We start from the raw sequence: 27,265 nt of genomic DNA, 5'->3' as shown, positions 1-27,265 counted from the left end.
TCCAGGGATCCTCAGCGGCTGGGTGACTGAGTTGAATGATGTCCAGCAGGGCCAAACAGACAGAACATCAGGACATCCACAATGTTCCTAAAAAATAACTGTACCAATCATCTTACCAGACGCTGGAAATAAGACACATCTCTTGTAGATGAAGATAAATGAAAATTAGCTGTTCTCTTTTTTTTCTCCCTCCTTTCTTTATCAGGATGTGGGAATATAGCTGTGGTAAAAGGTTTAGAATAGCTGATGATGGTGTCAGCACATTGCAGCGCTCGGCTGTGCTGCAGGCAGGGTTTTAAAAAAGAGGCTGATGTTTCTCGAAGCACAAAGGCCTAATGTGTAGGGCCTGGTGGTTGCAGCCATGCTGAACGACCTCCAGAGTTTAATGCCAGTCTGTTTGTATGCGCTGTATTAGTGTAATGTGTAGGCCTATTAGAACACTACAATGCTCAGGCCTATTGCGGAAAAAAAAGGCCTGCAACATTGATTCGTTCATAAATAACACCAAAATGTAGCTTTGTGTTGTTAAGTGGGATAGTAGCTTACTCTATATGGCTCCATTAATAATAATAATGATCTTTTAGCTATTTTCTCACTGAATAACATTTCAGCATTTGGTGTTTAATGTTTTTCTGTCAGCATTTTATCTCGCTGTTGGACCATCCATGTATGTAGATTCTTTGAGTCAAAGCAAAAACACTCTCATCATCTGAAGGAACCTCAATAGATACTTTGATTGCTAGTGAGAAATAGATACATGTTTTTAGAGACAGTGGGCAAAATATGATCTAGATTAAACTAATTTAATTAATGATCTGCTGATGGCAAATTTTCGTTAAACACCCTAAATTAAACTAGTGGTTTAGCTCTAGGTCACTGTCAATCCACTTCTTTGGTCCAGACTGAAATATTTCAACAGCCATTGGATAGATTGCCAGGAAATTTGACTTTCATGGTTCTCAGAGGATGAATCCTAATGATTTCGGTGACCTTCTAAATTTTCCTCCAGTTCTACCGTAACGTTGACATTTGTGGTTTGAGTGAAATGTTTCGACAAGTATTGGACGGATTGCCACGAAATTTGGTATACATATTCATGTCACCCTCAGGATGAAGTGCAATAACTTTGGTGACCCCTAACCATTAATATAGTGCCATCGTCAGGTCAAATTAAAATTTTGTCCAGTACTGTTGAAGGAAAAAAACCTGCAAAGCTGTTCTTTTAGTTTTGTGCTAGTTGGCAAATGCTAACATTGTCATTGTAATAATTAAACTCAAAGTACCGCTGTAAGTACATTCCCACAGAGCTGCTAGAATGGCTGTAGACTCTCAGTCATGTTATTTATGTACTTAACATTAAGTTGTGTGCCACTTTCTTAGACAACTGACAAAAAAAAGCTGTCTGTTTGCTGCAGATAAAGAAGTGAAGACTTTACTGTGCATACTTGTTTGTTTTTTTTATAATCTGAAGTATGCTTTGTGGAGTGTATGGAGTAGCAGTATGTAATTGGTGCCAGTCATGCTGCAGTTTTGGTCTTGCTGCTGGTCTGGCTAAGTGCTGTCTTTGCCAGCTTTTGCGGTGTGAAGTTGTTACTAGTTGTCTGGTGAGTCAGTTTGTTAGTCAGTCCCCCCCAAATCCTGCCAAATTTTCTGCATGAAAAAGATTAGGTGTTGAACTTACTTGCAGTTTAACAGAGCATTTTATCGTCCAATCTGTTAATTATTTTATAGCTGAAATTTTTTATAGTTCAAAATTTGAATATTTCGTTCTCATGTATAGGGACGACTTTGCTCCTCATCATTTATTCATTGTTCTCTTTCGCATCCTGATTGTTAGCGTCTGTATTGAATCGTGATCCGTCCATATTTATCTGGGCTGAGAATAATGGTATTGTGTGTAGCAAGACAACAGTTGAGTCGCATAGGTAACTGAATTCAGTGTTAGCCTTCGGGTCTCCGTTCACTTAGCTAACTACCACTCTCCGGCATAGTGCAGAGCAGTGGCCTAGTTCATGCCCTCTTGAATGTAATTTTAGCTGTGTGTCTGTGTGTGCGCGTTTGTGTGCATGCATTGTGTGTATGTGTACGTGGACGGCTCTCTGTTTTGTCTCCTTCTGTTATCGTCTCTGTTTCCCGTTCTCTCATTCCCTTTCTGTCCTCTCACACTGTTCCTGTGTCTCTCTCTGTCAGTTGTGACACTGTGCAGCAGGGCCTGTGATGCTGGGGTAGTTACCTCAGTAGTTTTGCAGCTAGTGATGTATGTTTCACAGTGCTGCACCTCAGTGGATGGACGGTGTTATTCTCGAGGGAGTCAGAGACCCTACAGCCATTTTACAGTGTTGGTTTGATTGACACCTTGTGTTGCTCAGCCATTACTGCTGATATCAGGTTTACACTGAGACTGTGAAAAGGAGTTGTGCTGGAGAATTGGATAAGGAAGTTGCTAGTTAAATGTCTTTTAGGGGCTAGTATGTAGGTGAACACATATAACTTAATACAAGTTAATGTACAGTCATTTACAGAAACATCATTTCCCCTACCATAAAGAAAAAGAGAGAGAGCTAAAATGTGGTCCACCAGGCAGTTATGTGGGCCGATGTTAGCTAATTGCATATATAGCTATGGTCATTTGGCCTATAAGAAGCAAGTAATTGCAGTACAGGAATGCAAAATAAGCTTTGTGGTCATTTGGAGACAGTGTGACCATCATATAGTCCTCGATAGAGCTCTGACATGTTCATTTTTACACTGTCAGTATGGTTCTTGCTCACAATGTAAAAAAATAAATAAAATTGAAGGAATCAATATCAAGATTGTTTGTTTATGTTATGCGTCAAATATCAATATTGGCCTCAGAAATCCAGTATGAGTCAAGCTACAGTAGATAGACTTATGGCTGCGGGTTTCACAGTTCATAACTCTGAATCATAATTCATTCTTCAGTTTTAAATGATGACACATGCCCACAAGCCATCAAATCCTAAAATAAAAATAAGAAATAAACAAACATCACCCCAGTAATGTCCTCACGACTTGCCTCAACGCATACAGTCCCCGGGACAACGCTGCCAGGTTCACTCAGTTACACTCGCTGTGCAAAGGGAAATCAGCTGCACATGGGATGAAGGACCTCACAGTGCAAACATGCAATACAATGCAAATTATTTCACAATAAAGAGAGACATTTAATCCGAAAGATGCTGCGAGGGCAAGGGCAACATTTCCAACTTAAGCTGCCAGTATGCTTCCGAACCCCCCTTTTGCCTTTATTGGATAGGGACAGAGGCAGTCAGAAAATGGGGGAAAGAAAGAGGTATGGCTGGAATCGAACAGGCAACGGTTGTGACCATGTGGCCATACAGCATGCACTGTAACCATTTGGCTACCAAGGTGCTCCATGTCCGCCCATTTCTATAATTTTCTGAACTGACAATCTGACATCTAGACCCACTTCATGCCCTGATTTGCCAGCTGTGCCAGCTGTGCAGATGTGAGAAAGGAGGCATGGTTGTGCGCATAGTTGTCCACAGGTTCAGATAACATCGCGTCTGCCCGCTCTGTATGATGCTTTCCAGTGTGCCTGTTGGGAACAATTATGAACACTTTTGATTTCGGAAGGGGTCGGAGAACACTTAGTTGGAATTGCTTCATTAAGCAAATAAGCTCCTTAATTGATTTAAAATTGTATATATATAACATATAAAATATGGTTATCAGCTTTATTTAACTGTGTCCAGTGATATGTTACAGGTAGAAGACTTAGCAAATGCACTAAATACTACACATACAATGGTGAAACATAGTTTGTTCATCTATTAAGCTCATTTCCAGAGTTATTCAGTGATTTAGTGAAGTATCTTCTTCCATATATTTAAACATATGTATGTCCTTTCTGTTACATTTCTACTGCACAGACCCAATAGGTACTTGTCGGCTGTCTGTTGTTGTCGGTTACCTCAGAGCCTATCAAAATTCAGTGCTTCATATCACTATTGTCTAAGCTAAGTTACTGAAGCTGTCGCATGCCGAGCACACCGGCAGAAGGGCGAAGCGGTGTTTGCAAGCACTGGGTGCAACATCTCAGCAGGCTTCTGCAAAGTTGGCCAATCAGAAGAAAGTGGGCTTTTGGGGAGGGGTGGAGCTTAAAGACACAGCTTGTTTCAGACAGAGGATGAACTGAGGGGCTACGTGAAGGGCCAGTATAAGATAAATAAAGATGTTTTTGAAGCATGAATCAGATTCTCTACTTGTTGAGTCTCAGACTAAGTGTTTAGTACCTCCTTTAAACAGACTAAATGGTGAGTTTGAAAGCAAGACGCACACAGAGATGCACCTAAGGTTTAAATCTCCTTTTCTGCAACTGTCTTCCCTGCTGAAGTGTCCTTCAGCAAGACACTCAACCTCAGTCTCGTCTCTGGGGGTGCTGTTGTGTAGCTGATCTCCAACTGGTGAAGAACATGTGAAAAGAGAATTTCCTTTTGGGGATCATTATAGTACCAGAACATTAATCCTGTTGTTTACATTTTCTTTATAAAGGACATTTATTTTCCTCACCATATCACATTTGCATTAAACTACATGTATAAGAGAGGAATTTGTTGGGGAAAGAACAGAGCAGTGAAGGAGTGTACGGATGATACTGGAAGAGGAATGATAGGAAGGAAGTGATAAAAAAGGGGGGAAAGGGAGAGAGAAAAAAGGGGAGGGGATGTATCCATGGAAACATGAGAAAAGAGTGATGGGAGAGAGGAGGAGAAAGGAGTGATGTAGTTTGAAACTGTTAGTTACAAAGCACTGGAACAAAATGGTCGGCCCACAGCAGCGTTTAAAAGAGCAGCAGAGCTGAAATTGTGTCTTTTCTCATAATTCCAATCACAGTGATTATGTTTGATAGCTTCATGCCTTGATATTGTATTATGCAATTGTAAGTGAATTTGTAACATAAGGGTGAAACATGGTAGGAATAAAATGAAATGTAGGACTGATGTCTTTATGCTGTCAGGTTGGTTTAGATTTATAACCTGAAAACATTTAATAAAACCACAGTCATTTCCCTGGTCATTCAAAAAAATGAGTGAAACTGAGCAGCCGGACAGTGTCTGAATGTATATGTCATAGGTCACGTAGCTGTTTCCTACTCACATTTAAGGAGAGCAAAGATCAGATGTTACCAGGAACAGCTAACACACCACACCACATGTTTGGGATTTTGGGACCTTATTCCCAAAGGACAACCCCTTTATAAATATAGTGTACTGTATACTTGCCTCAAGCACTCCAAATAAGCTCCTTTAATCTGCCATTTATACCTGCTGTAAGCTTTGATGGCACATTCATAGATGGCAGTTTAATGTGGGTTTCAGATTGAAACTTAGATTCAAGGCATATAAACTTATCAGCTTTATTTTGTCCCCTGTATTGGACTCCATAACAGAAAGAAAATATATGAAAGAATGGCACAAATAAGTGAGCACTTCCATCCTCTCAGATACTTCAGACTTCATATGGTTCTTAAATCCTGGGGAATTTCAAGAAAAAGAGTGAGAGGTTTATGTGTCACTGAACTACAGGTCAATACAGTTCGACCCATGGCCAGTGGTGCTCGACCTCAATGTTCGATTCTACTTTGTGAAATGCTTATTTGTGTGCCAGAGCTGCAGTTGATGTTGGCTGCATGTGAGTGTAAGGGGAGGGCGAGTGTGAGTTCCAGCATGCTGTTATTTTTATTGTTTGTGTGGGTTTGATCTGTGGGGTCAAACATTTTATAGTACCAACTTTCGAACAGTTATTTGTTTTTTTTAGGGCTTGAGGATGAACTGATTAACAGAAATGTACATTTAATGTCTTCAGACCGGTAGCTATTCATTTCAAAGGAGGGCTGCAAGACAGGGAGCAACATTTGGGAGAGGAATAAATATGGGTGACAGATTAAAGGAGAAAACAACATAAAGTGTCACCATGAGCCTCCGGGGTAACAAGGGTCTGTGCAAAGTATGTGGAAGCTGTAGAGAGCTGTTGGTCACACTCTCCCCATGTATCATCTCTGAAGATGGACTGCCTGTCCATAGCTGACAACACATGGACCACTGCATAGGAATAGGTAGAAGAGAATTTGCAGAGCCGCTTGGAGCACTGCCCTTTTTCACACATAATGCACACCCGAACCATGGCTGTAGAAACTGCATGTCCGTTAGGTTTTTTCCATCTGCCCAGGTCTGTCCGCTTTAGCCGCGCTGCTGTGGTCCTGTTTGCGAGCAGGGCTGAGCCGGTCTGCTTCAACAGAGCCATGTTGTCACAGCCCACAGATGTGACGTCACACTAAGCGAGGAGGGAGTCACAACATCAGTCTCAGCAGTTTTGTTTTTTGCTTTTTCGTTGTTGTTAGTTGGAAGCTTGGAAAAAAAGAAAATGCAGTCCAGAATGCGTCACTTTGATTACGGCAGTGGCTAGAAACTCCACACGTGGTCAAGGTGCCGCCACATTGTAATGGAGAAACCAGTTGGGTTTCCCCCCCCCAGATATGGAAAGAAAAGTGCAACCAGCACTTTCTTTATAAGCATTCTTTCTTTTTATAATTGCAGCCTAAACATTGATCACAACACCAGCTTGACTGAATTTAGACCTCAGCGTTGTTAACTGTCTAGTTAAGGATCCTGATGAGTAACTGCTGACCTGTTATTTCCTCTTATGTCAGTGGATATTATTTGCTCTGTGGCCACGTTAACAATAGATGTGATGTTTAACCAGTCTGCCTTTGTTGGTACTACTTCTTTGAGGTCAGCTCAGTGTTTCAGGACCCTTTGACCTTTGTGGTCACTTTGGATGTGGGTAAGCAGCTGTCCTACAAGTTTTGTTGTTGTTGTGCTCTCTGGCCCGTTAAAAGAACTGACAATAGTTAAAAGGTTTCTAAACACACATTACTAGAGCTTTTAGTTAGAAATGTGCTAGTGCTGAGACAGTATCATAATGTCTGTATTCTCCTGTCTTATAAAGACATACAATGATAAAATATGCCATATATTACTACTCTTATGCTATCTGTCTGCCCTCCAAGTGTATTATATCACCTGAATTGCATATGTGGGTACGTAATACAACACAATGTGACTGAAGTTGTTCCCTAATGTAGTTGGATTTTAATGCTTTTCATAAGGATAAATTAAATTTAATGTCCAGTGTGTTTTTATTTAGGCAGAAATGGAATATAATATTTATAGGTTTTTTATTAGTCTATTATCATGTGAAAATAAGAACAGTTAGGTTTTTGTCAAGGTCACTGTGACCTCATGAAACACTTTTTCTGCCATTATTTAACACCATAACTCAGGAACAGAAGGGGAGATTGTGACCATGTTTCACAGTTGGTCGGACTTTGAATTGGTGACACTTTTAACTCAAAGGTTAAAGGTCATTGTGGCCTAAAAATAGGTTTTTAGCCAAAATTAAGAATGAATTAGGCGATTCCAGATTTCACACCCATGTGGACTGAGTGGCAATAAACGAAAAACAACTTGCGCAGTACAGGCTTTCCATCTATCTATCCATCTCATCCATTGGTCATCGGAATAACCCTAACCCGACTGCAAACAACATATTGGAGTGTGCTTAGCTAATTGTGATCCTGTGAGTGAGTTTCACCTACAGCTCACTGAGAGCTGTCACATCTAAAAAGAAAGGCACCAACATTTTGTGTGGCTATACTCTACAAGAATCCACTTTACATAGTAATCAAGCACATGTGTAATGTATATTAATATATTCACTGGAATCATACATATTACAACTGAGGTTATTTCCAAATCCAGAGTACTGATCTAATATCAGTGCTTTCAGTGCTATCAGTCTTTTTCCCATAACACGAGGTCAGGGATTGCTATGGTGCTCAAAACTGAGTTGGTGACCTGAAATGACTGAATGAATGTAACTAAAAGATGAAACACAATATGACTACATTGACAAAGAACTGGTATCAGTGCATCACTGGAGAACTATCTAATATTTGCTGTAATGTACGTCAAAAGTCGCTCTCCTTCTTGTAGTCATAACTCATTCTAAGCTAACAAGAACACAACTTACTAGCCACTTCTTATTTTCAGGTGGTTATACACTAAAGAATGTTCCAAGGTGTGGGTTGTGGAAGGAGGCCCCTCACACGATTGCTAATAAATTATTTGAAGAGGTGGATTTTTGACATTGTGTTGAGTTAGGAACATCTGGAAGGCCAAGTGTTAGTGACAGAGAGAGAGGGTGGGATAGAGTCAGCGGAAAAAAGGTTAGCAGTGAACTCGTCAGTTTAGCAGTATGTTCAGTGTAGGATCGTGAATGAAGGCGGCAGCTTCTCAAGAACAAAGTAAAGCTCTCGTGTGTTGTTTCCCAACTGCGGGAAAAGTGAAGGAGGTTATTGCGTTGTCGCATTAAAGACGATGTCAGGCAGTTTCACGTGGGGCTGTTCACACACTAGTCCGTTGTTGTCTTTGTGAGATAGAAAGAGAGAGTGACAGCGAGAGTGGGGCAAGGCGGGGCAAGGCGAATCAATGTGCTGTGCACAGCTCTGCAATTAAATACGTTTTTACCTATTTTAAATGGTAAAAAAAATCAATAATCAATATGTGGTGATCAATGTTGATATTGTGGCAGGTCGCGTAGTTGGCCCAGAGTGTCAGGCTTTGAAAACCTAAGATACCACAACCACAACACCAATATATCTGTGATAAGATAACATTGGCTGATATATCAGTTGAACTCTTACTGTGCACCTTAGCAGTTATAATAAGAATAATAAATGACTTGGGCCTTTTAGCAAGGCCTATCTATGAACACATCACAATATACCTGAATGGAGCTCTACAATTAACATAGGTGATTACAACTGATGCTGGTATATTAATATGTTACTGTGTGTGTGTGTGTGTGTGTGTGTGTGTGTGTGTGTGTGTTAGAGAGAGAGAGGACTTGTGAAAACCATTCTTCTTTTCCTCCTTCTTTTGCTGCAGCCATGTTTGTGAAACCACAAAATAGAGCGAGATAGGTTTGTGCTCTCTTTCTCCCTTGCTCGCTCCCTGTTTTTTTCTACCTCTTTCTGTTTTTCTCTCTCCAGCTCTCTTCCCCTCCCCCTCTCTCTGTTCCTCTTTCCTCCTCTCTCCCTCTTTCATTCTCTCTCCCTCTCCTCTCTTTTTTTTCCTCTCTTGCTCTCGGTTTCCATCACGCTCTACCCCTCCCTCTCCTAACTCTCTCTCTCTCCCTCTCTCTCTCTCTCTTTCTCTCTCACGTTGCACACTGCCCCTCCCTCCCTCTCTCTGTCTCACTCTCACGTTGCTCCCTGCCCCATCTCTCTCTCTCTGTCTCCCTTTTTTGTGTCTTTTCTCTCTCTCTCTCTCTCTCTCTCTCTCTCTCTCTCTCTCTCTCTCTCTCTCTCTCTCTCCGCCTCTCTTTCTTTCTCTTGCTGTCCCTCTTCATCCTCCCCTCCCCCCACTGCTGCCTCTCATTTTCTCTCTCTCCTTCCCTCTCTCACTCCACTATCTCACTCACTCACTCACTCACTCGCTCACTCACTCGCTCACTCACTCGCTCACTCACTCACTCGCTCACTCCCCCTCCCATCCCTGTTCTCTTTATCTCCTCCCCTCCCTCCCCCTTCAATCCCTCTTTCATTCCATGCAATCATCTGTTCTCTCTCTCTCTCTCTCTCTCTCTCTCTGCTTCCTCTATTACGCCCCCATTTTGTCCTCTGCCGTTTCCCTCTCTCTCTTTCCTCCATGTTCTCTCCATCCTGTTGTTTACCACACTCCCCCATGACATTTATGATAAAAACTTTATCAAAAAAACTGTTTTCTCTCACAAAAAAACAACGTGTTATGGACAGAAACATTCATAATTCTACAATAAAAGCCATATCTTGATTTGTTTCTTATTTAACCCGTCCATCTGTGGTGCAATTTACTGCCCTCTGTTATTCACATTAACCCGAATATAACCGCCTGCCTCCTCTAACAATCTGCCCCAAAGCTAGCCATTTACCCCAACATGGTGGTTGCTTCTGTTTGTCTATATTCAACAAGTGTTTAACTTGCTGGGCAACAAAACAACCTCCAATGACAGTCATCATCCTCGGGGGAATGTAAACTAGATGAACCAAGTGACGGCCTCACCTCTGACGTTCACAGACAGGATTCTTCTGCATAGCTGGAAGCTGCACCCATTGGTAGTTTGCTGGGTTTAAGTGTTGCTATAATGCGGGTGATGCTGCGAGGGCTTGGTATGATTAGACATGTTTTCAATACTACAAAGTGGGAGGAGTTATTTCTAGCCTGCCTGGTTTGGAAGGTAAAAGTCACATTCATGTTTGCCAAAGACAGTGTTGCATGTTATCTGGTTCTTTAATGAAAACGTTGGAGGTACAAGCCTGTGTACATAAAAACATGAGGCAAAAGGTGTCGAGGTGCATTTCGGGCAAGAGCGCAAAATTCTCCTGCAGGGATGAGCTAAAGATGGGGCTTGTTTGATTTTAAGATCTACAGATTAAATCAGCTATTACTGGTTTTTATTTTTATGTCACTTTAAGGTGGATAAAGCAAGTATAACGGCACGTTTGGTTTACAAATGCAATGATGAAGGGTTTTAAAATCACATCTCGATTAATGACATCCACCCCTGTAATTCTCTGACGGGCTGCAAAGGCTCTGACCACCACGCCAAAATGATTTTAAAAGCATAAAAGAAGTTGTTAAAATTGAAACTGGTGATAAACCTATAGGACCAGTACACTGTCTAGGACTATACCAGCCGTCCCCCCTATTCACAAGTTAGTGTCATTATGGATACCAAAATGTACAGTGTCCTACTTTGGGTAATGCAAACATGTTTTTCCATTTTTAATTATTTTTTTTAACTTTTCATTTATCAAAAGAAGCCAAAGTTCTCCATTGTTGAGTGTTGTAAACACAAGCAGCTGTACAATACATTTGCTGACTAAATAAATTAGTAATTTATTAAGAGTAACTTACAGTGAAATTGTCAAAATTCAGTTTTAGACTGTGTGTACAAATCTGAGCAAATATTGGGTGACAGCTTTTGTTGGTTTTCAGTTCATTTCAGTCAGTACCAAAACATATTGAGGATTAATACCCAGTCATAGTTGCTGCCCCTGCTGTCTGAGTTGTACCGTTTCCAATTAATTTAATTATGGATTGGTTGGTTATTTTAGATTAATAATTTTAAAATGTATAATATTTAAAATTGCCTGTCATACTGTCCCTGAGTCTAAGGTGATGTCTTCAAACATCTTGTTTTGTCTAGCCAATAACTTAAAAGCCTACAGTTATAAAATGATATAAAGCAGAGAAAATACATTTTAGAAGCTGAAACCAGTGTATTTTGTATTGTGCAATAAATAATTACCACAGTTGTTTCAGTACTATGATCTAATATAAACCCAAATATATAAAGGTGATCTGACTTCAACGTAGAAGTTACTGACGCAGGAAGTTACAGAGCAGGAATGTGGAGCCAACATGGCTGCCAGCAATGCCGGCTATGGCCAAATTGTCTTTCAGTGTCTCTGTGACAGACCCACAGGTCAAAGGCAGCCAGCTCTGTCTGCACCGTCCACCTCCGACCCACTTCAATTTGTTTTATGCAGAACGAGTTGAGACGGACGGCAGTTTACACCTGGAATCGGAATGAATGCCGAGCAGTCACGTTTGGTCAGTTTCACTTCCTGCTCCCATTTGATTTCATCTGTAGGAAATAGAAAACATGTTTTGCTCTTGACCATAGAGCTAGGAAAGACAGTTGCAGTGTCTCATGCATCAGATGTAACTTTGTCCCAAGTTTTTCTGGCATGCACAAATCTCCAAGTGTTTGAGGAGTCTTGTGCACGTACCACAGAGTAAACTGCGTCCCAACTTGTGCCTTATTTTTTGGGGGTAAAATCTTGCTCATGTTTAAAGATGTCTTCCCATGATTAAATAACACATTTTAAATCCTAAGATGCTGAGTCTGGGAACAGTACTCAAGAGAACGGGAGTTCCTCTGGTTGAGAAATATAAGTCGCACCCCTTGGCATGTTGTGTTGCTTCGTTAGGAGAAGGGTCTGTTTAGTTTTCCTGTTAGTGGAGAAATGTGTCTCTGCGATCAGGGGCATCCATCAATTTGAAGAAGATAAGAACTTTTTGCAACAGCAAAGCAAAAGTTTCAATAATTTAAGATAAAGGAGCTGGCAGCTTTGAGTAAGAGTTTAAAGGTGAACTGTGCAAAAGAAACCAATTAAAAGAGCAGTGAGTGGAGTTTAACACATTTGTACATTAGTATATTGTAGAGCTAAGTTTTGGGCTTAATTCTATTTTACAGACTATATTCAGTGGCAGCATCTTGCATTGTTTAGTGCTTGATTGGGTTGTGATTGACAGGAGGTGGGTTGCAGCATAACCACAGAGGACGTCAACTATTTGTGGAAAGTTTTATTTTGTAGATGAAAACATGGAAATTGGTGAGACTGAAAGTCAAGGCAAGACACCCCCCTCTTGTCACGTCTCAGCTCTTGCTGTATTTCTGAATGTGCACTTCCACATTCCGGGAAGAAGGTTTGAAATGTATATTTTTAAAAATAAATTGTATTAACCATTAACCAATTGGTACAGCTTTGAAAATGTCCTTCCGGTCATCCACACTGTAAAATTGTGAAACAGTTATTATGACACAACTAATAAGAATATGTGTACATCTGGGGTTGGAAATAGTGATTTTATTAGACAGGTTAAGAACCAAATCCACACATTACCCACCAACACTGCTGCTGCAATTTTCCCCAGAAGTGCACCTTGAATTTATGACAACCAAACATTGTTTTAAAAACACTTTATCAGTACAGTCCACTTGAACAAAGGCTGAAAGAAATAAAAATAATGGTGATTATGGATGGTTTCTAAGTTATTAAAACACGATTATGTGGGAATGATCTTTCTTGCATCATAAATGGAATTTATAGGAAAAACTATTAAAATCATTATGATGTAAAATCTTTGGGGGCCTGTACCAAACAAACATATTTTCTTGAATCTTGAGAATAAGATTTGTAGACAAGGGCATCTCTCTAGCGATTTTGATAATATTTCGATTAATTGTGCAGCCCCTAGTGTCTATTCAACACGCCTGCGCCTAGAGTCAATGTTTCACTGTATGCATCTCTCATGGGAGTCTTGTAAAAACTAGTCCAGCTTGAAAAGGGGCAGTGCTAAAAGAAAATGTTCACATTGCAATTAAAAACAGAGTTGAAGTTGAAGTCTGTTACAGTTGTGTTCTGTGACATTGATCTAAAGGAAACATGGTCACCTTACGTGGCTGCACAACATGTTGTACAGCCAACACACCTTCGACATGTACTGCATTGGGCTCATACACTCATTATTAATGCACAGCAGCATCTACAATTACAATCAACTGTCCATTTACTCTTGGCAGCTTCCATTGACTCACATAGTCTCAGGAAATTCCAGCTCAAGAAATCATTTTGTCCATTTGCACTCTTTCATGGGTCCTCGCTGACCAAAGACAACAACTTGAATATAGGTTTTCTGTACATAATGTATTTGTGTCAGTCATTTTCTCATTTCCCTCCATAGTTTGCAGCTTGGTAATTTGCAGATTTTGTGTCGTCTCAGTTTCATCACTGCCGGAGTATGCATGACCTTTGTGGGCTCTCAGGCCACCGCTCGGCACCGTCTCACAGCTCCGCCGCTATCTCATCTCTCCACCCGTCCCTAATTTTGCTGGCGGTGCGCTGGTCGCAAGATGACGCGAATAGAGATGAAAGTTCTTCACACTCGAACCTCGATGTTTCCTGAGGTGTCAATCAGCAGCCCCAATTTGTGTGTGTGTGATTGAGGCAGCCAGAGAGGGACACATTGGCCTTTGATGCATCATTAAGAGAAGCACAATACCTTTCATTCTCCCCCTTAACTCTTTTTTTTTTGTTTCTTCCCTCCATCCATCTTCCATTTCTTCTTATTCTTTTACCGCATTCTGCTCCTCTCTTCCCATCCCCCTCCATCTCTCTCTCTCTCTCTCTCTCTCTCACTCTCTCTCTTTCTGTCTCTCCCCTCCACCCCTCCCATCTCTTTTCCTTCAGTTTCTTTCCTTCCACTCCCTCTTCCTCTCTCCCTCTTCCTCTCTCTCTTTCTTCCATTTGCTCATCTCCTTGTCAGTCACCTTCCATCTCTCTCTCTCTCTCTCTCTCTCTCTCTCTCCATTCTTCTTCTCCCTCTCCTTTCACATACTTGCATCCAAGTGTGTGCATGAAACAATCTTCCAACACTTTTCCGTACTCGTAAAGCTCAGTTGATAAATGAGAGAGTGAAAGATACAAAGGCGCAGAGAGGGAGAGAGGGAGAGAGAGAGAGAGAGAGAGAGAGAGAGAGAGAGAGAGATACATAGAGGATACACAGAAAAGGACTCAGCAATAGATTGAGCTACAGGAATAAACAGATAAAGGAAGAGAGACAGACAGGGATAGGCAGAAACAAAGACAAAGAATGACAGACGGAGATGGAAGAAAGGAGGGCGAGGGAGGCGGGAGGCAGCCTGGTGGATCCATAATTTCAGACTGATATGATGTTGGTTTTATTTTTGTTGTTGTTGGTGTGTGTGTGTGTGTATCCTGTGACTTTGAGGTGACTTATCCCATTTATCACCAGACTATCAAGGAGCCTTCTGCATCAGTCATATAGGAGCTGCTTTTTTATTTCTCTCTCTGTTTATTTGTTTGTTTGTTTGCTTTTAAACCTGCTGGCCACATACAGAACACACACAGAATTGTTTGTTTGTTTTGCGTCTGGTCTGTGTTTGTGCTGGTGTGACCAGAGTCACTACCGAAACTGTGCTGAAGAAGAAGAAGAGGGGTGGAGGCGGGCAGTGTTAGCCCCGCCTCCCCTCATCCCTCACGTATAAACAGGAGGCGAACAGAGCCTATTCTCACTCAACACTTGCACTGAAGAATGAGATCCTTAAAGCACCTGAAACCTCACAGCAGGAGGAGCATGGTGAGTTCATTGGCTCTCACTCGTAGCATGTTCAGTGGTAGTTCAGTGAGGTGGTGGGCAACATGCGTTGATCCCATTCACAGCCGAGAGATGGGTAGAAATCTGCCCTCGGAGATGCTTTGATTCTTTGTAGATTGTCTTTGTTTTTAAAGTTGCCGTTCGAGGATTTTTTTTTTATTTCTCAGGAATTATGAATTGCTTCTGGCATGAACTCATAATCGGCCTCTCCGTTTTCCCGCTTTTTAGCTTTTTCTCAACTCTTCTTCATTCCTCTTTTTCTCTCCCTCACTCTCTCACACAATTTTTTCTTTATTTCTTTCATTCTGTCTGGCTTTCATTTTGTCATTTTCTTTCTCCCTCTGTCTCCTGGTTTGCTCACTGCCTCTCTCTCCCTGCCTCCCTCCCTCTGTCTCTACATATCTTTCTTTCTCTTTCTTCCTCTTGCTCTCTTTTGACTGCTGCCTCACACTCACCCTCTCACTCTTTCACTCATCTCCCCTCCCTCCCTCTCCAGTCTCTCTCTCTCTCTCTCTCTCTCTCTCTCTCTCTCTTTCCCTCAGCCTTCCTCCTTCCCTCCTGTCTCCCCTACCCTCCCCCTCTCTTCTCCTTATCTCTCCTTCACTCTCCCTCTACCTTTCATTTTCTCTTTTTTTCTTTTTTTCCCTCTCCCCCTCCCCTCCACTAGACTCTAGCCTGCTCTAAGCTCTCTCTCTTGCCTCCCTCCCTCTCTCTGTCTCTGCTTTTTTCTCTTTTTTCCCCCTCTGCTCTCTCTCTCTGCTCTCCTCTGTTTTTGTCTCCTCTTCCAATTTTTTTCATTTCTTAATCTTGCTTAGTTTTTCGTCCTCTTTTTCCCCTCTCGCACTTGAATGTGTGTTTGTGTGTAGATCAGTAGGCCATCTAATCCCCCACAACACACACACTCAAGCCATACATGGTTAGCACTCTGGATTAGGATGTCGTCTTTAATAGTTCCTGTGTTTCAGTCACTAGATCTAGAGGTTTGCCTTCGGACAGTCTTCATTCAGGTTGACTTCTTGTACCAGAATAATTGATTTGGGATGAGATTATTCTCTGTAGGAGGAAATGTTCTTTGTTTTTGTCGTGTATCCTTCGTAGTGATGCAATAAAGGGCTCTTTTAAAATCAAAATCTCTTTTTCTCTCTGTCCCTTCCTCCCGTCTCTCTGTCTCAAAGGCACACTTTGATCGGCAAATTGATGATGAGCCCCAACATCTTAGTACGGCTGTAGCTCAGGAGGTAGAGCGGGTCGTCAACTAATCAGAAGGTTTGCGGTTCAGTCCCCGGCTCCTCCTGCTGCATGTCGAAGTGTCCTTGAGCAAGATACTGAACCCCAAATTGCTTGGTGGATGAATGTGTATGAATGCTGGTTTCTGTTTGTGATGGGTCATCCTGTATAATGTGTCTGTATGGCGAATGTGGCATGTAGTGTAAAAGCACTTTGAGGCGCAGTACAGTCCATTTGCCTTTTTGTCCTTATTGGATCACTTTTGATGAAGGACACATTATCATTGTAGCATAGTATGCTGTAGTTTGGCCGTTGCCAAGTTATCGTATTACTTCTCTGCCTTTATAACAGTTTAGGTCAGGCCTTTTGGTTGTAGACTAAAATGTTCTGCATTGACAAATGTGGGTTGTTTTGAAGTTGTCAAGAGCAAGCAATATTGTGTTCTCGGTTGTTTACCTCGCTCTTCCTCCTCTTCAGCCAATTTTGTTCATAAGTTTGAGAAATTGGCTGAAACAACAAAACAGACCTTTACGTAAACTTAGGATGATGACAGAGAAAAAAATCCATAGTTTCATTTGTTTCCCCACAATACCGTTCCGTAGGATGAGTCACAACAAACTCAGTTTTCTGACAATATAGTCAGATATATTTGTTAATTGTTTCCTTGCTGTGCTGATGCCTTGCCTCTCTATGTATGTGTGTCTCTTTCTGCTCCAGGAGGAGGCGAGCCGGCGCCTGGGTAGATGTGAGCCCAAGGTAATGGCCAGGCTGGTGGACATAGGCACACAGACAGATCCAGTAGTCGTGCTGTCCTTGGCCCAGGCTGCCGTGCTAGGTCTCATCTCCCAGAATGAAGTGTTCGGCGCTACCATTGCACCCAACGGCTTCTACACCGGCGAACCCAAAGAATCCCCCGCACCACCTGTAGACGGAGTCGACTACGAGTACGCAGACCAGCTAATCGGAGCCAACGGAGATTACCTAGGAGACAACTTGGGAGAAGACGGTCAGATGCAACCCAGTTGCAGTCAGAGGAGGTGGCAGCAGGGCCCCCCCCCTCAACATCCAGACGGGAAAATGGTCGGCCCCGATCGCCATAGCCTTCAAGGAAGTGACGTGTCCTCGTCACATGTGAAAGGGGAAGGCGTGAACTCTGGAATGTCCTCTTGTGTCCACATGCTTAACAATATGGCTCCCAGAGGTGGTTTAGTACAAGTGGATCCAGCCACCCTTAGAGGCACCAACAAGAACTGTACAGAGTGTGAGCGGGAAGTGTCCAACCAGCAGCAAGCCAACACACACGTTCACCCTCCTCCGCCCCAGGTGGGCCACAGAGGAGGGGAGCAGGGCCACAGAGGACTGCAGGGCCAGCGCCCTATGGGGGGCCACGGTCGAGGCGGCAGAGAGGATGAAGAAGAGGTAGAACACCAGGGGAACAACATGATGAAGCCCACACAGCAGGAGGAAGCCATCAGCAGCTACTTCCAGACCAGTGAAGTGGGCAGCTATGATTCGGCGGAGATGGGCATGGGGACTGAGTATGAAGATGGCAGCCAGAGCATGATGTGGACAGACGGGAGTGGAGGAGGGCAGCACCAGCAACCTCCGCACCCCCAGCCTCCTCGTCGGCACGGCGGGCGCAGAGTGGACCGGCTAGACATCAACATCCAGATTGATGAGTCTTACTGCGTAGACGTGGGAGATGGTCTGAAGCGCTGGAAGTGTCGCATGTGTGATAAATCGTACACCTCCAAGTACAACCTGGTCACACACATCTTGGGACACAATGGCATCAAACCACACGCCTGTCCGCATTGCGGCAAGCTCTTCAAGCAGCCCAGTCATCTTCAAACCCACCTGCTGACCCATCAGGGTACACGACCCCACAAGTGCACAGTCTGCAAAAAGGGCTTCACCCAGACCAGCCATCTGAAGCGGCACATGCTCCAACACACTGACGTCAAGCCCTACAGCTGCCGCTTCTGCCGCCGCGGCTTCGCATATCCCAGCGAGCTGCGAGCGCACGAGGTGAAGCATGAGCGAGGGCGCTGCCATGTCTGTTCGCAGTGCGGCATGGAGTTCCCCACCTATGCCCACCTCAAACGCCACCAGACCAGCCACCAAGGGCCCCACACCTTCCAGTGCACCGAGTGCAACAAGTCGTTTGCCTACCGTAGCCAGCTCCAGAACCACCTCCTGAAGCACCAGAGCCCGAGGCCTTACACCTGCTCCCAGTGCGGCCTGGAGTTTGTGCAGCTCCACCACCTACGTCAGCACTCGCTCACTCATAAGGTACACCGCCGCCGGACTCTTATGCTCCCACCCAAACTTCCTGACTGCTCTAGTTACACATTGTAAATATCACTTACATATGTCATTAGATTGTTAAGGGTTTTTCTTTTGTCATGTAAAAGAAAATGATAGTAGAGAGGGAAAGCAAACAGACACATGAAAAAAGAGGCACTATCGGATCACCGAAGGGAGGCTACCACACCTCTAACGTCCAAAGTCCTCACCTCAGTTCATCCTCTGTCCTTTACCCACTGAGATCTGGGTGAAGTAGACAGGTAAGAGCCCTTAGCTAGCAGGCGTCCATACTGTGCACTGCATCCTTTTGTGTCTCTGTCAGATTTTGGTTGTGTCTAAAATTTCTAAAAAAACAGCAAAAAGTCCCATTTTAATATAGATTAACTAGCACGCAATCTAATATTTGATTTAGTAAAATGGAAAAAAACAGGAAGCTACTTACAACATAGAAAGCACAGACGTTGCTAGAGATTATTTCACCCATTTAAGGCTTTTATTTTTTTATTGCTATGAATTCCTGGATTAAGATATACGCTCATTTTTGCTGTCACCCTTTAGAACAGTTAATCACCCATTCACTCTTTAATAGAGCAAGCTCCAAGATGTGTCTTTGGAACACCATCAAGAGAATTTAGTTTCTAGCTTTGAAAGAGGTTTGTTCATGTTAACAAATCAGGACTGATCTGTTACCAATAATTCTCCTGTAAGCTGTAAAAAAAAAAATTTTTTTTTTAATTACTTTATTTTGTTACTAGGTATTAGTTTCTTTTGCATAAGATGCAGTTTGCCCTGCACAAATGTTATGACCCCGTGACTGGAAAAGCTTCTCTGCCTAATTTGCACCGTGCACATTGCACTTTCATCCGCTTTTAGAGAAATGGAACTTGAAAAAACAAACAACAAAGGAAATGAGAAATAGAATAGAGCATTGCTGCATTTTCACAAAGATCTGATTTTGCACATCCTTAATACTGAGCATCCTCATGTACTCCTCATTATACTCCTCGTCTGAATGAAATGCGTGTAATTGCTCGGTGCCCCCTGCCTATTCTCCACACATGCACGCAATTATGCACACACACAGGTGAGGAAGAGAGAGATGAGGACACTGAAAGATCACAATTCATTTAATTTAACCACAGGACTATCTTTTCTTCTACTCTTGCTCCGTTTGAAGCCTTAATGATTAGTTGTCGTTGTAAAGTATGCAACATATGGCGTCTTGACATTTCTCTGAAACCGCACTCTTCACTTCACCAGAGCAATGGATGGATTGATCGGATCATTTCAGGTAGTTTCTAATAGAAGTCTCACACAGTGACAAATGAGGATGCTGAATTCCTAAGGATCTGCCCAAATTGGATTACTTTCAGGGTAACAAAAATCCTAAGCCACACTCATCATGGAAATGAGAGAGCAGTCAGTATTCTATTTTGAGCCTGCTGTCTGCTTACTGCTCCCCCTGGTGGACAGCAGCAACGCAACCCATTTGTTGTGCAGACAGTGGGTGGACTGACAGCCTGCCAGATTTGTCTGCTTATACAAACACTGTCTCTCGGCACACTAGTGACCTGTAATACATATTTGTTCTTCTCAATAACCCAGAATCCAGTTATTCAGCCCCACTTTTTTTTTCTGCTGACATTGACTGCAGAGTGGAGTGTATGGTGCAGCAGCACATTCATTTATACAAGCCTCAAGGCCTCAGATGCTGTGAATTGTCTGCTCTTGTGACCTGCTTCTCAATGTTTATACATTTCCTGTCACATGTGCCTGAGAATATTATGTGGACAGAATAAGGATGGGTAGAAAGGGCTTTTTTTTTACTGTAATCTCTTTTGGTACACCTACAATGTGCCTGGCTGCCATGGATTCTGATATGACAAATGAGCAATATGCAGAATGTGAATATCTTTTGAAATACAAAACTAAGAACTGAAAAGCTGTTTTGTCCATTAAACTCTCAAGCTTGCTCTTCAGTCTGCAAAGTCTGGCAGGTCCTGTTTGACAGGAAGGTTATGGCTTCCCTGTTTTTGTGGATGGAATTAGTCAGATAATAATTGTGACCCCTGGACCCCCCCCCAACAACCCCCAGGAAGTATAATGTTGGACTGGGTAAGTTAGGTGGTGGACTGCAACTTGAACTTGCTAAATTAGCTATTCGCAGGTCCTGTTTGCAACATACTGAAAACTATCACTGGATTACTTTGATGATGAACAGACAAGTTCTGGAGTGGACATGGGCATTGGAGATAACTGTACTGTGTAAGTGTAAGTCACACTGAATCTAAAAATATGTATGTCACGTCTGTGTGTCAGAGAAGGGAGTGCAATTTTTGTTTCTAATTGCGGCAATCGGGTGCTAAGGGTTTAAACGTGCCTTAATTGCCTGCACGAGCTGACAACCGGTGACTGTGATGACAAGTGGGCCAAATCAGCAGCCAAACTACAGTAACAACCTTCATTTCCTGTAGTTTTCAGAACATCAGCACGCACCCGTCCCAGGTTTTCTCCCTCCACACCCACCCCCCTCTTCAACTCTCTTGCACCCCCCCTTCCAGTTTGCAATCCTGTGAATTAAGCAACAAACCCGCTTCTGTCTCACTTTTAGTAGACAATGTGACTAAGAAAACAGTTGCACACACACATTGCTATGTTTGAACAATCAGCTCTTCCCTTCTGTTTGGACTCTACAGGGAATGAAAGGCCACAAGTGTGACGTGTGTTCCCGGGAGTTCACCCTGTCGGCAAACCTGAAGAGGCACATGCTCATCCACAACAGCGTCAGGCCTTTCCAGTGTCATGTGTGCTTCAAGAGCTTCATCCAGAAACAGACCCTCAAGACCCACATGATCGTCCACCTGCCTGTGAAGCCATTTAAATGCAAGGCGAGTATTTGAACTTGATTCATTTGGCAAAAGAAAAGATTATATTCTGGGGATAGTAGGAAGGGTAAGAGTTTCTAATTAATGATGGGAAAATTTGTGAAAGGAAATGTGATGACGCATTTTAAGTTCAGTTCAATTTAATGTTAACAGGATTCTGTGAGGATGAGAAATTAGAAAATATGCTGCTAGGAAGCTAGTTAGTTATATGGTTTGATATCAGTGGTTTTTGCTACAATGAAATTCACATTCTTACAGTGGGAGAAAATCCCAGAGGTTTGAGACTACCGTCATCGGGCAGGATCATTAACTACCATCTACAAGTAGCTACTTTGACATATATCTTTAAATTTTTCTCTGTCTGTGATCATCAGTGTCAATATTTTTGGTTACTATTTCTTCCAGGTATGTGGAAAGTCTTTCAACAGAATGTACAACCTGCTGGGCCACATGCATCTCCACGCTGGCAGTAAGCCCTTCAAGTGTCCTTACTGCACCAGTAAGTTCAACCTGAAGGGAAACCTCAGCAGGCACATGAAGGTCAAGCACGGGATGGACGTCTCACCAGAGGGACAAGGTGATACCCGCTGCACATATTGTCACATATTGTCTACTATTCACCACACACCTGTGACCCTTTGCATAAACATGCTGCTGGCCTGGCCCCGGTCCAACAGCTATGAAGCAAACATCAAACCTCGAAAACACACTCTTTCATATATACCTGCCCACAATTATAAGTTAGTTATCATTATTTGTAATAAATTAGAATTTTTAAGTAATATTTTTGTAATAAATGTAATTTGTTTTATATTTAATAGTAACAGACTGTCAGTGTACATGCAAAAACCAACTGAATATGTCAATATTCTTGGACCCCGTCAAGCTCAGCCTAAGCTGCCAACCTCAGCCAAAGCTTGTTTCATAATACGTGTTTTTATTTTTATCAGACACATTGCAAGAAGAGCAAACCTATCTTTAAAAAAAGAACATTTGGCAGGTAATCAGTGGTATCATTTTTCAGGATTAAGCTATTATTTATTCCTTTCCTTTATTTATCCCCCTTAAGAGAAATTCAGGTTGACACAGCAGCAATAGGGCAAAGTAGTGCAAAAACAGAGAACAAAGAATATCACAATAAAAATATTACTAATATTATTAAAAATTGTAATATTTGCTTTTTATACAAGCAGCAATCATACAAAAGGCTCTTTTTTGCTGCATATATGTATTGTTTTATACATTTCTCTTCCCTTGTTTTTTGTTTTTAACTTTATCATGCAAAGTTTCATGTACTGATGTAATATGTTAACGATTACGTCAACGTTAAAGGTTTCCAAAATTCAGAGCACCAGCATCTCAGACCAAAACCATGGGCACTATTACTGACCACACTCCAGTAATTTTACCAATAGATAATTGTAAAACACACATCAGACTAAACTAAAAAAAATAAATCTTACCAAAATTGTCTTTCCACAGTCTTTCCAAAAATCACCAACGTTGGCTCGGTCAAAATAAATCCGTAGTTCACCAATTTAGATGTGAAAATAGCCGGCAGACTGCTAAGGCTGCCATGTAACGTTAGCTTATCTTTGGTAAGAAATTTACCGGTCAAAATCCTTTGAGTAAAAGTGCTTGTTTTTGCCACTGACAGGCTCAGTCAGTGTTTGGCAACATTATGGAAAGGATCCCTACAGAGACAGACCTTTTGTTTAACCAGAAACAGCCATAATATCACTATTCACTTTCCACAAGACTGCATAGACAAATAACGTAATTTACCTTGCATATGACTGTAACATTGTACAGTCCATCGTGTGTGTGTGTCCGCTCCTGCCTGCTTCCGCAAGCCTTCTGATTATTCACTCCTGCATTTCATGTCTTCTACTGTCCCGCAGGTGATATGTTATTCTACTGTGTCCGTAACAACTGAAATGTCTCCAAATTCCAGACTTGCTTTGCTTTGCTTTGCTGTTGTTTTGTAAAAACCCACTTTAATCTTTCTCTGAACTTCATGTGTTGACTCCTTCTCCATCCCTCTCGTGGGTGCGAGATAAATCCCGGGACCCGCGGTGTTTTTTTTTTTGACCGCCTACTCCCGCCTGCAGCAATGTCAAATCCACCCGCACTTTTGAGCTCCCACGGGATCCCAATCCCAATGCAGCCCTCTACAACATGACTTAATTCAAAGTGAACAGAAATAAAATAAAACTCACTGAAACTGTCTTTGTTATTCTTTTTTACTATTCCAACAATCGCAGACTCTGGTTTGATTGAATTCACAAAGCAAATAGTTGTTTGCTGCTATATTAATGTTTTGAATCTCAGATATATAACCTTCAGGTATTTCAGGAATGTCTTAATCCCTGAAAACTTATTTTCTCAATCAGCTTCTTACTATGTGCAACAGGATCCTGCACGAACACAACTTTCTGCCAAAGTTAGGACAGTTTTGGTTATTTAAAATTTGTAATGCTCGTCTCACTGGTTTGAGGTCAGCGGGTTAGATGACAGTTGTGGAGCTGATTGCTTATGGTGCCAGGCCACTGTTCATCAATCTGTCAAATCTCACCCACACAGTGTCTTTTTATGTATTTTTTTATTTTTCTTCGGGGACAAAGGAAAAAAACAACAACACTGATTGTACTTAAGGATGAAGGTAGATTTGAAATGTTTATTGTGCTTTTTTTTTTTGTATTTTCCAGAAGTTCTTCCAGAAATGGAAAGCCAGGGGGAGTATGAAGGACAGAACTTCAACTTTACATCACCAGACAATATGGACAATGGTGGCTCCCAAAACCTCACTAAACTCACTACAGCAAACATGGAGGACATGGAGGAGTATTACAATTTTGGAAAGGACACGGGCAGCTACACTACACCTTGAGTGGACCAGAGAACATTTTGGTGGGGTTTTTTTTTTTTAAGGCAGAGTTGTTGTCATGGCTTTGGGAGACACTGGGGAAGGGGTTTTCATTTAGTTTTGGCCTCCTTCCAGAAGAGCCAGAACTGCCGGACTCTGATGGGAGGCCAGGAAGCAGACGCACTTCAAAGGAGAGGTTTCAGCTCTGTTGCTGATAGCAGAGAAACTGAAACTGTTGACGCAGTCTGGAGCTCCTTTTTTGGGATTACTGCGCTTACCGACTCAAAAGACTCTCACTGGCGGACAGTCGAATCTGTATGTTGTGTGTATGTATCAGTTATTTGGAAAAAAAAAAAAGAGAAAGCAGTTGCAGAGCCATCGGTTACATTTGATGTGATAGAAATTTGTTTACCATTTTGCCATTTTTGTCATTCACAACCAATGTATGCCCTTATATTTTTGACTGAAAGTGCCAGCCAGATACATTTGCAACTAAGCTTCCACCGTGTCAGCTATTTACTCACTGTATATCGAAACTTTTGATACATAGTCACAACATATTCATAGGTTTGAATGCTCTTACTAAACAGTTCCTAATTGTAGTTACCCGTTCCTGCCCAGCCTTCCGTTTGAACAGGCCGGTCGTTCAATGCATTTGTGCTTTTTTTCACGGGACATCGTAGCCTTTTTCTCGACGGGGCACTTACTACCAAAGTTGCTACTGTCCCATGTCGGCTGATACCAGAAAACAAATGTTACCGACATATAAAGCCCTCTCACTGTACAAATGATTCTTCAACATGCAGTGTGTTTACCCAACGTTTTTTGTTTCACATGGTTTAGCTTTACATTATTAACCTATCCCGTGTAGTGAATATACTGCTCTAGTTTTTGAATTACTGAGTGAACAATACAAAAGCACTTTTTCATTGAGACCTGTCATTTTTCTGTGAAGGCTGTCTTCAGTAAGAGTGAACTCATTTGCCTCAAGGAGAAGAAGAGCTGGCGGGGGGGGGGGATAAGATCATAGAATCTTCCAAACCCCCATAATGGCAATATTATTAAACACAAACAGATATGCTTTCTCAGTAGGTTCTTTTGTAAACTGCAGTTTCCTTGTCATGGATAGTTCACAGTTGTCAGTTCACATGTGAATTGAAGAATGAGCAGTTGGTACGGAGAATCAGCAGTTTGGGTTTTTTGTTGTTTGTAGTTTCAGCACTCTTAAATCCAGGGCTGTTTTCACTTTACTTTCAATTCAGTTAATTCAGAAAAATATTTACCCTCTCAACTAAAAACTAAAAAAATGACTGAAAATTAATATCCGATCTGTTGATTTAAAAGAAGAATATAAATTGTTTGGAGGGCCCAGTTACACTTTGAATTGTTGAATTGTAATTTGAGTGACACTAGTCCTGCTGTTCATAATTCTGTTTTGGGGAAGACAGTCAGCTCCCCCTGTCCTGCCATGCAGGTCAGCCTTGATATGCACACTAAACCAGAGGAATGGTCTTCTAGTTCTTTTTTGAAATGAGGAATATCAAACTGAGACCTCATGGAAATTGACCATGAATTATTTAATAAAGGTTCTCTAGTTTAAATGATGGTGTTTTAATCTGTCACTATTTGGGGGGGGCAATCCTCAGTGTCTGGCATTTCTAGCCTTGCTAGTGGCTCTAGGTATGGCAGTGTTGGTCCAACACTAAACTAAAATATTTATTTATATATAACTATCAGATGTATCGCCATGACATTTTGTAGAAACACAATACTGGTCATTGAAGGAATCTTAATTACTTTGGTGATCTCTTGACTTTTCATCCAAAGCCATTTTAATGAAATAAATTGCAATTTTTCTAGTACTTTGATTTATGGCTGAACACTTGGAACAACTAATGAAATACAAAGAGCACCCACACACTGAAATCACAGTTCCTAAAGTGCTATTGCACCATCAATTACAGATTAGGGTTAGGGTTAGAGTAGGGATATATGTCAAAATGACCAGTGACATAGCCATCAAATCATGACATCGCTATGTAGTTGGAGCTTACCAGACAAGTGTAAAAAAAACAGAAAAAACACTACCAAAATGAAACTGGACATTTCTGAATGAGAAAAGAGAGGAGGGTCTTCTCTACTTCATGCAGTCATCTGGTAGGAGTTCAGTTTCGCCTGTTAAGAGAACTGGATTGCAACTTTTGGGTTATGTCTGTGATCTTGAAGCCTCAGTCAAACCTAGTAGAGACTGCTGTAAAATGTCCTCTCATGGATTGTACTTCCGCTGTTTCACTGATGCTTTGCGTTGTGCATGGATTAGGCTTCCATAGGAAATCATTTCCCAGGACGTGATTGATCAATTTGCTCAGAGATATGACTCCTTTATGGCTGCAGATCATATTAAGTGGGAGGTTCTTTAGCACTTAGCAGTTCCATGGGAATGTTCCTCCAGGAGGAAATTAAAAAAAAAGGGGGGGGTAATCTAAATGCTAATTTCTGGTAATTTTGTGATAGAGGCACCTTGTTCATTTTCTTTGACTTTTTAGTGACTGGGAGAGACATAATAGCATATTCCCCAGTGAGTGGTTCAGTTCTAAAGTTAACCTCTGTCAGGACTTTGAGTACCAAATGCTTTAGATTGAGAACAGCAAGAAACATGTGATATCAAACTAACTTTTGTACCCTCAGTGTTTGTATGTCTATAAACTGCACCAGCCAGGCCTAATGAGATCTTATTCACATACATGTCTGAAAAGCATGTTTAGCATTAGTGCTTTGGTTACTTTTAATATTGGATAATATAATAAAAACCAGGTAATTAGATGAACAGAAACAATTTTTAGGAGGGATGTTTCAGGCACAGTCTTGCATTGTTTAGAGTGTGTGACAGATAAGCTTTTAAACACAGTACATTGCATAGCTGGCCA

At 41.8% G+C, this 27,265-nt stretch overlaps 1 protein-coding gene across 3 annotated transcripts in view; it reads left to right on the top strand.

Annotated features, from left to right (window-relative positions):
* Positions 1–25,939, top strand: part of znf710b (zinc finger protein 710b) — a 28,329-nt gene extending 2,390 nt beyond the window's left edge. The window contains exons 1-5 of one of the 3 annotated variants that reach the window (XM_051379416.1): positions 14,936–15,035; positions 16,998–18,572; positions 21,284–21,475; positions 21,731–21,795; positions 21,878–22,012. In XM_051379416.1, the coding sequence (XP_051235376.1) occupies positions 14,991–15,035; positions 16,998–18,572; positions 21,284–21,475; positions 21,731–21,754 (1,836 nt within the window). In that variant the 5' untranslated portion in view covers positions 14,936–14,990 and the 3' untranslated portion in view covers positions 21,755–21,795; positions 21,878–22,012. Of the gene's footprint in view, positions 1–14,935; positions 15,036–16,997; positions 18,573–21,283; positions 21,476–21,730; positions 21,796–21,877; positions 22,050–24,180 lie in introns of those variants that run through there. The other 2 variants (XM_051379414.1, XM_051379415.1) reach the window with 2 other exon arrangements.
* Positions 25,940–27,265: the final 1,326 nt, after the last annotated feature.

This window comes from Dicentrarchus labrax, unplaced genomic scaffold, assembly GCF_905237075.1.
Source record: "Dicentrarchus labrax unplaced genomic scaffold, dlabrax2021, whole genome shotgun sequence".
In the NCBI taxonomy this organism is placed as follows: Eukaryota; Metazoa; Chordata; class Actinopteri; family Moronidae; genus Dicentrarchus; species Dicentrarchus labrax.
This window is presented reverse-complemented; position numbering and strand designations above follow the sequence as displayed.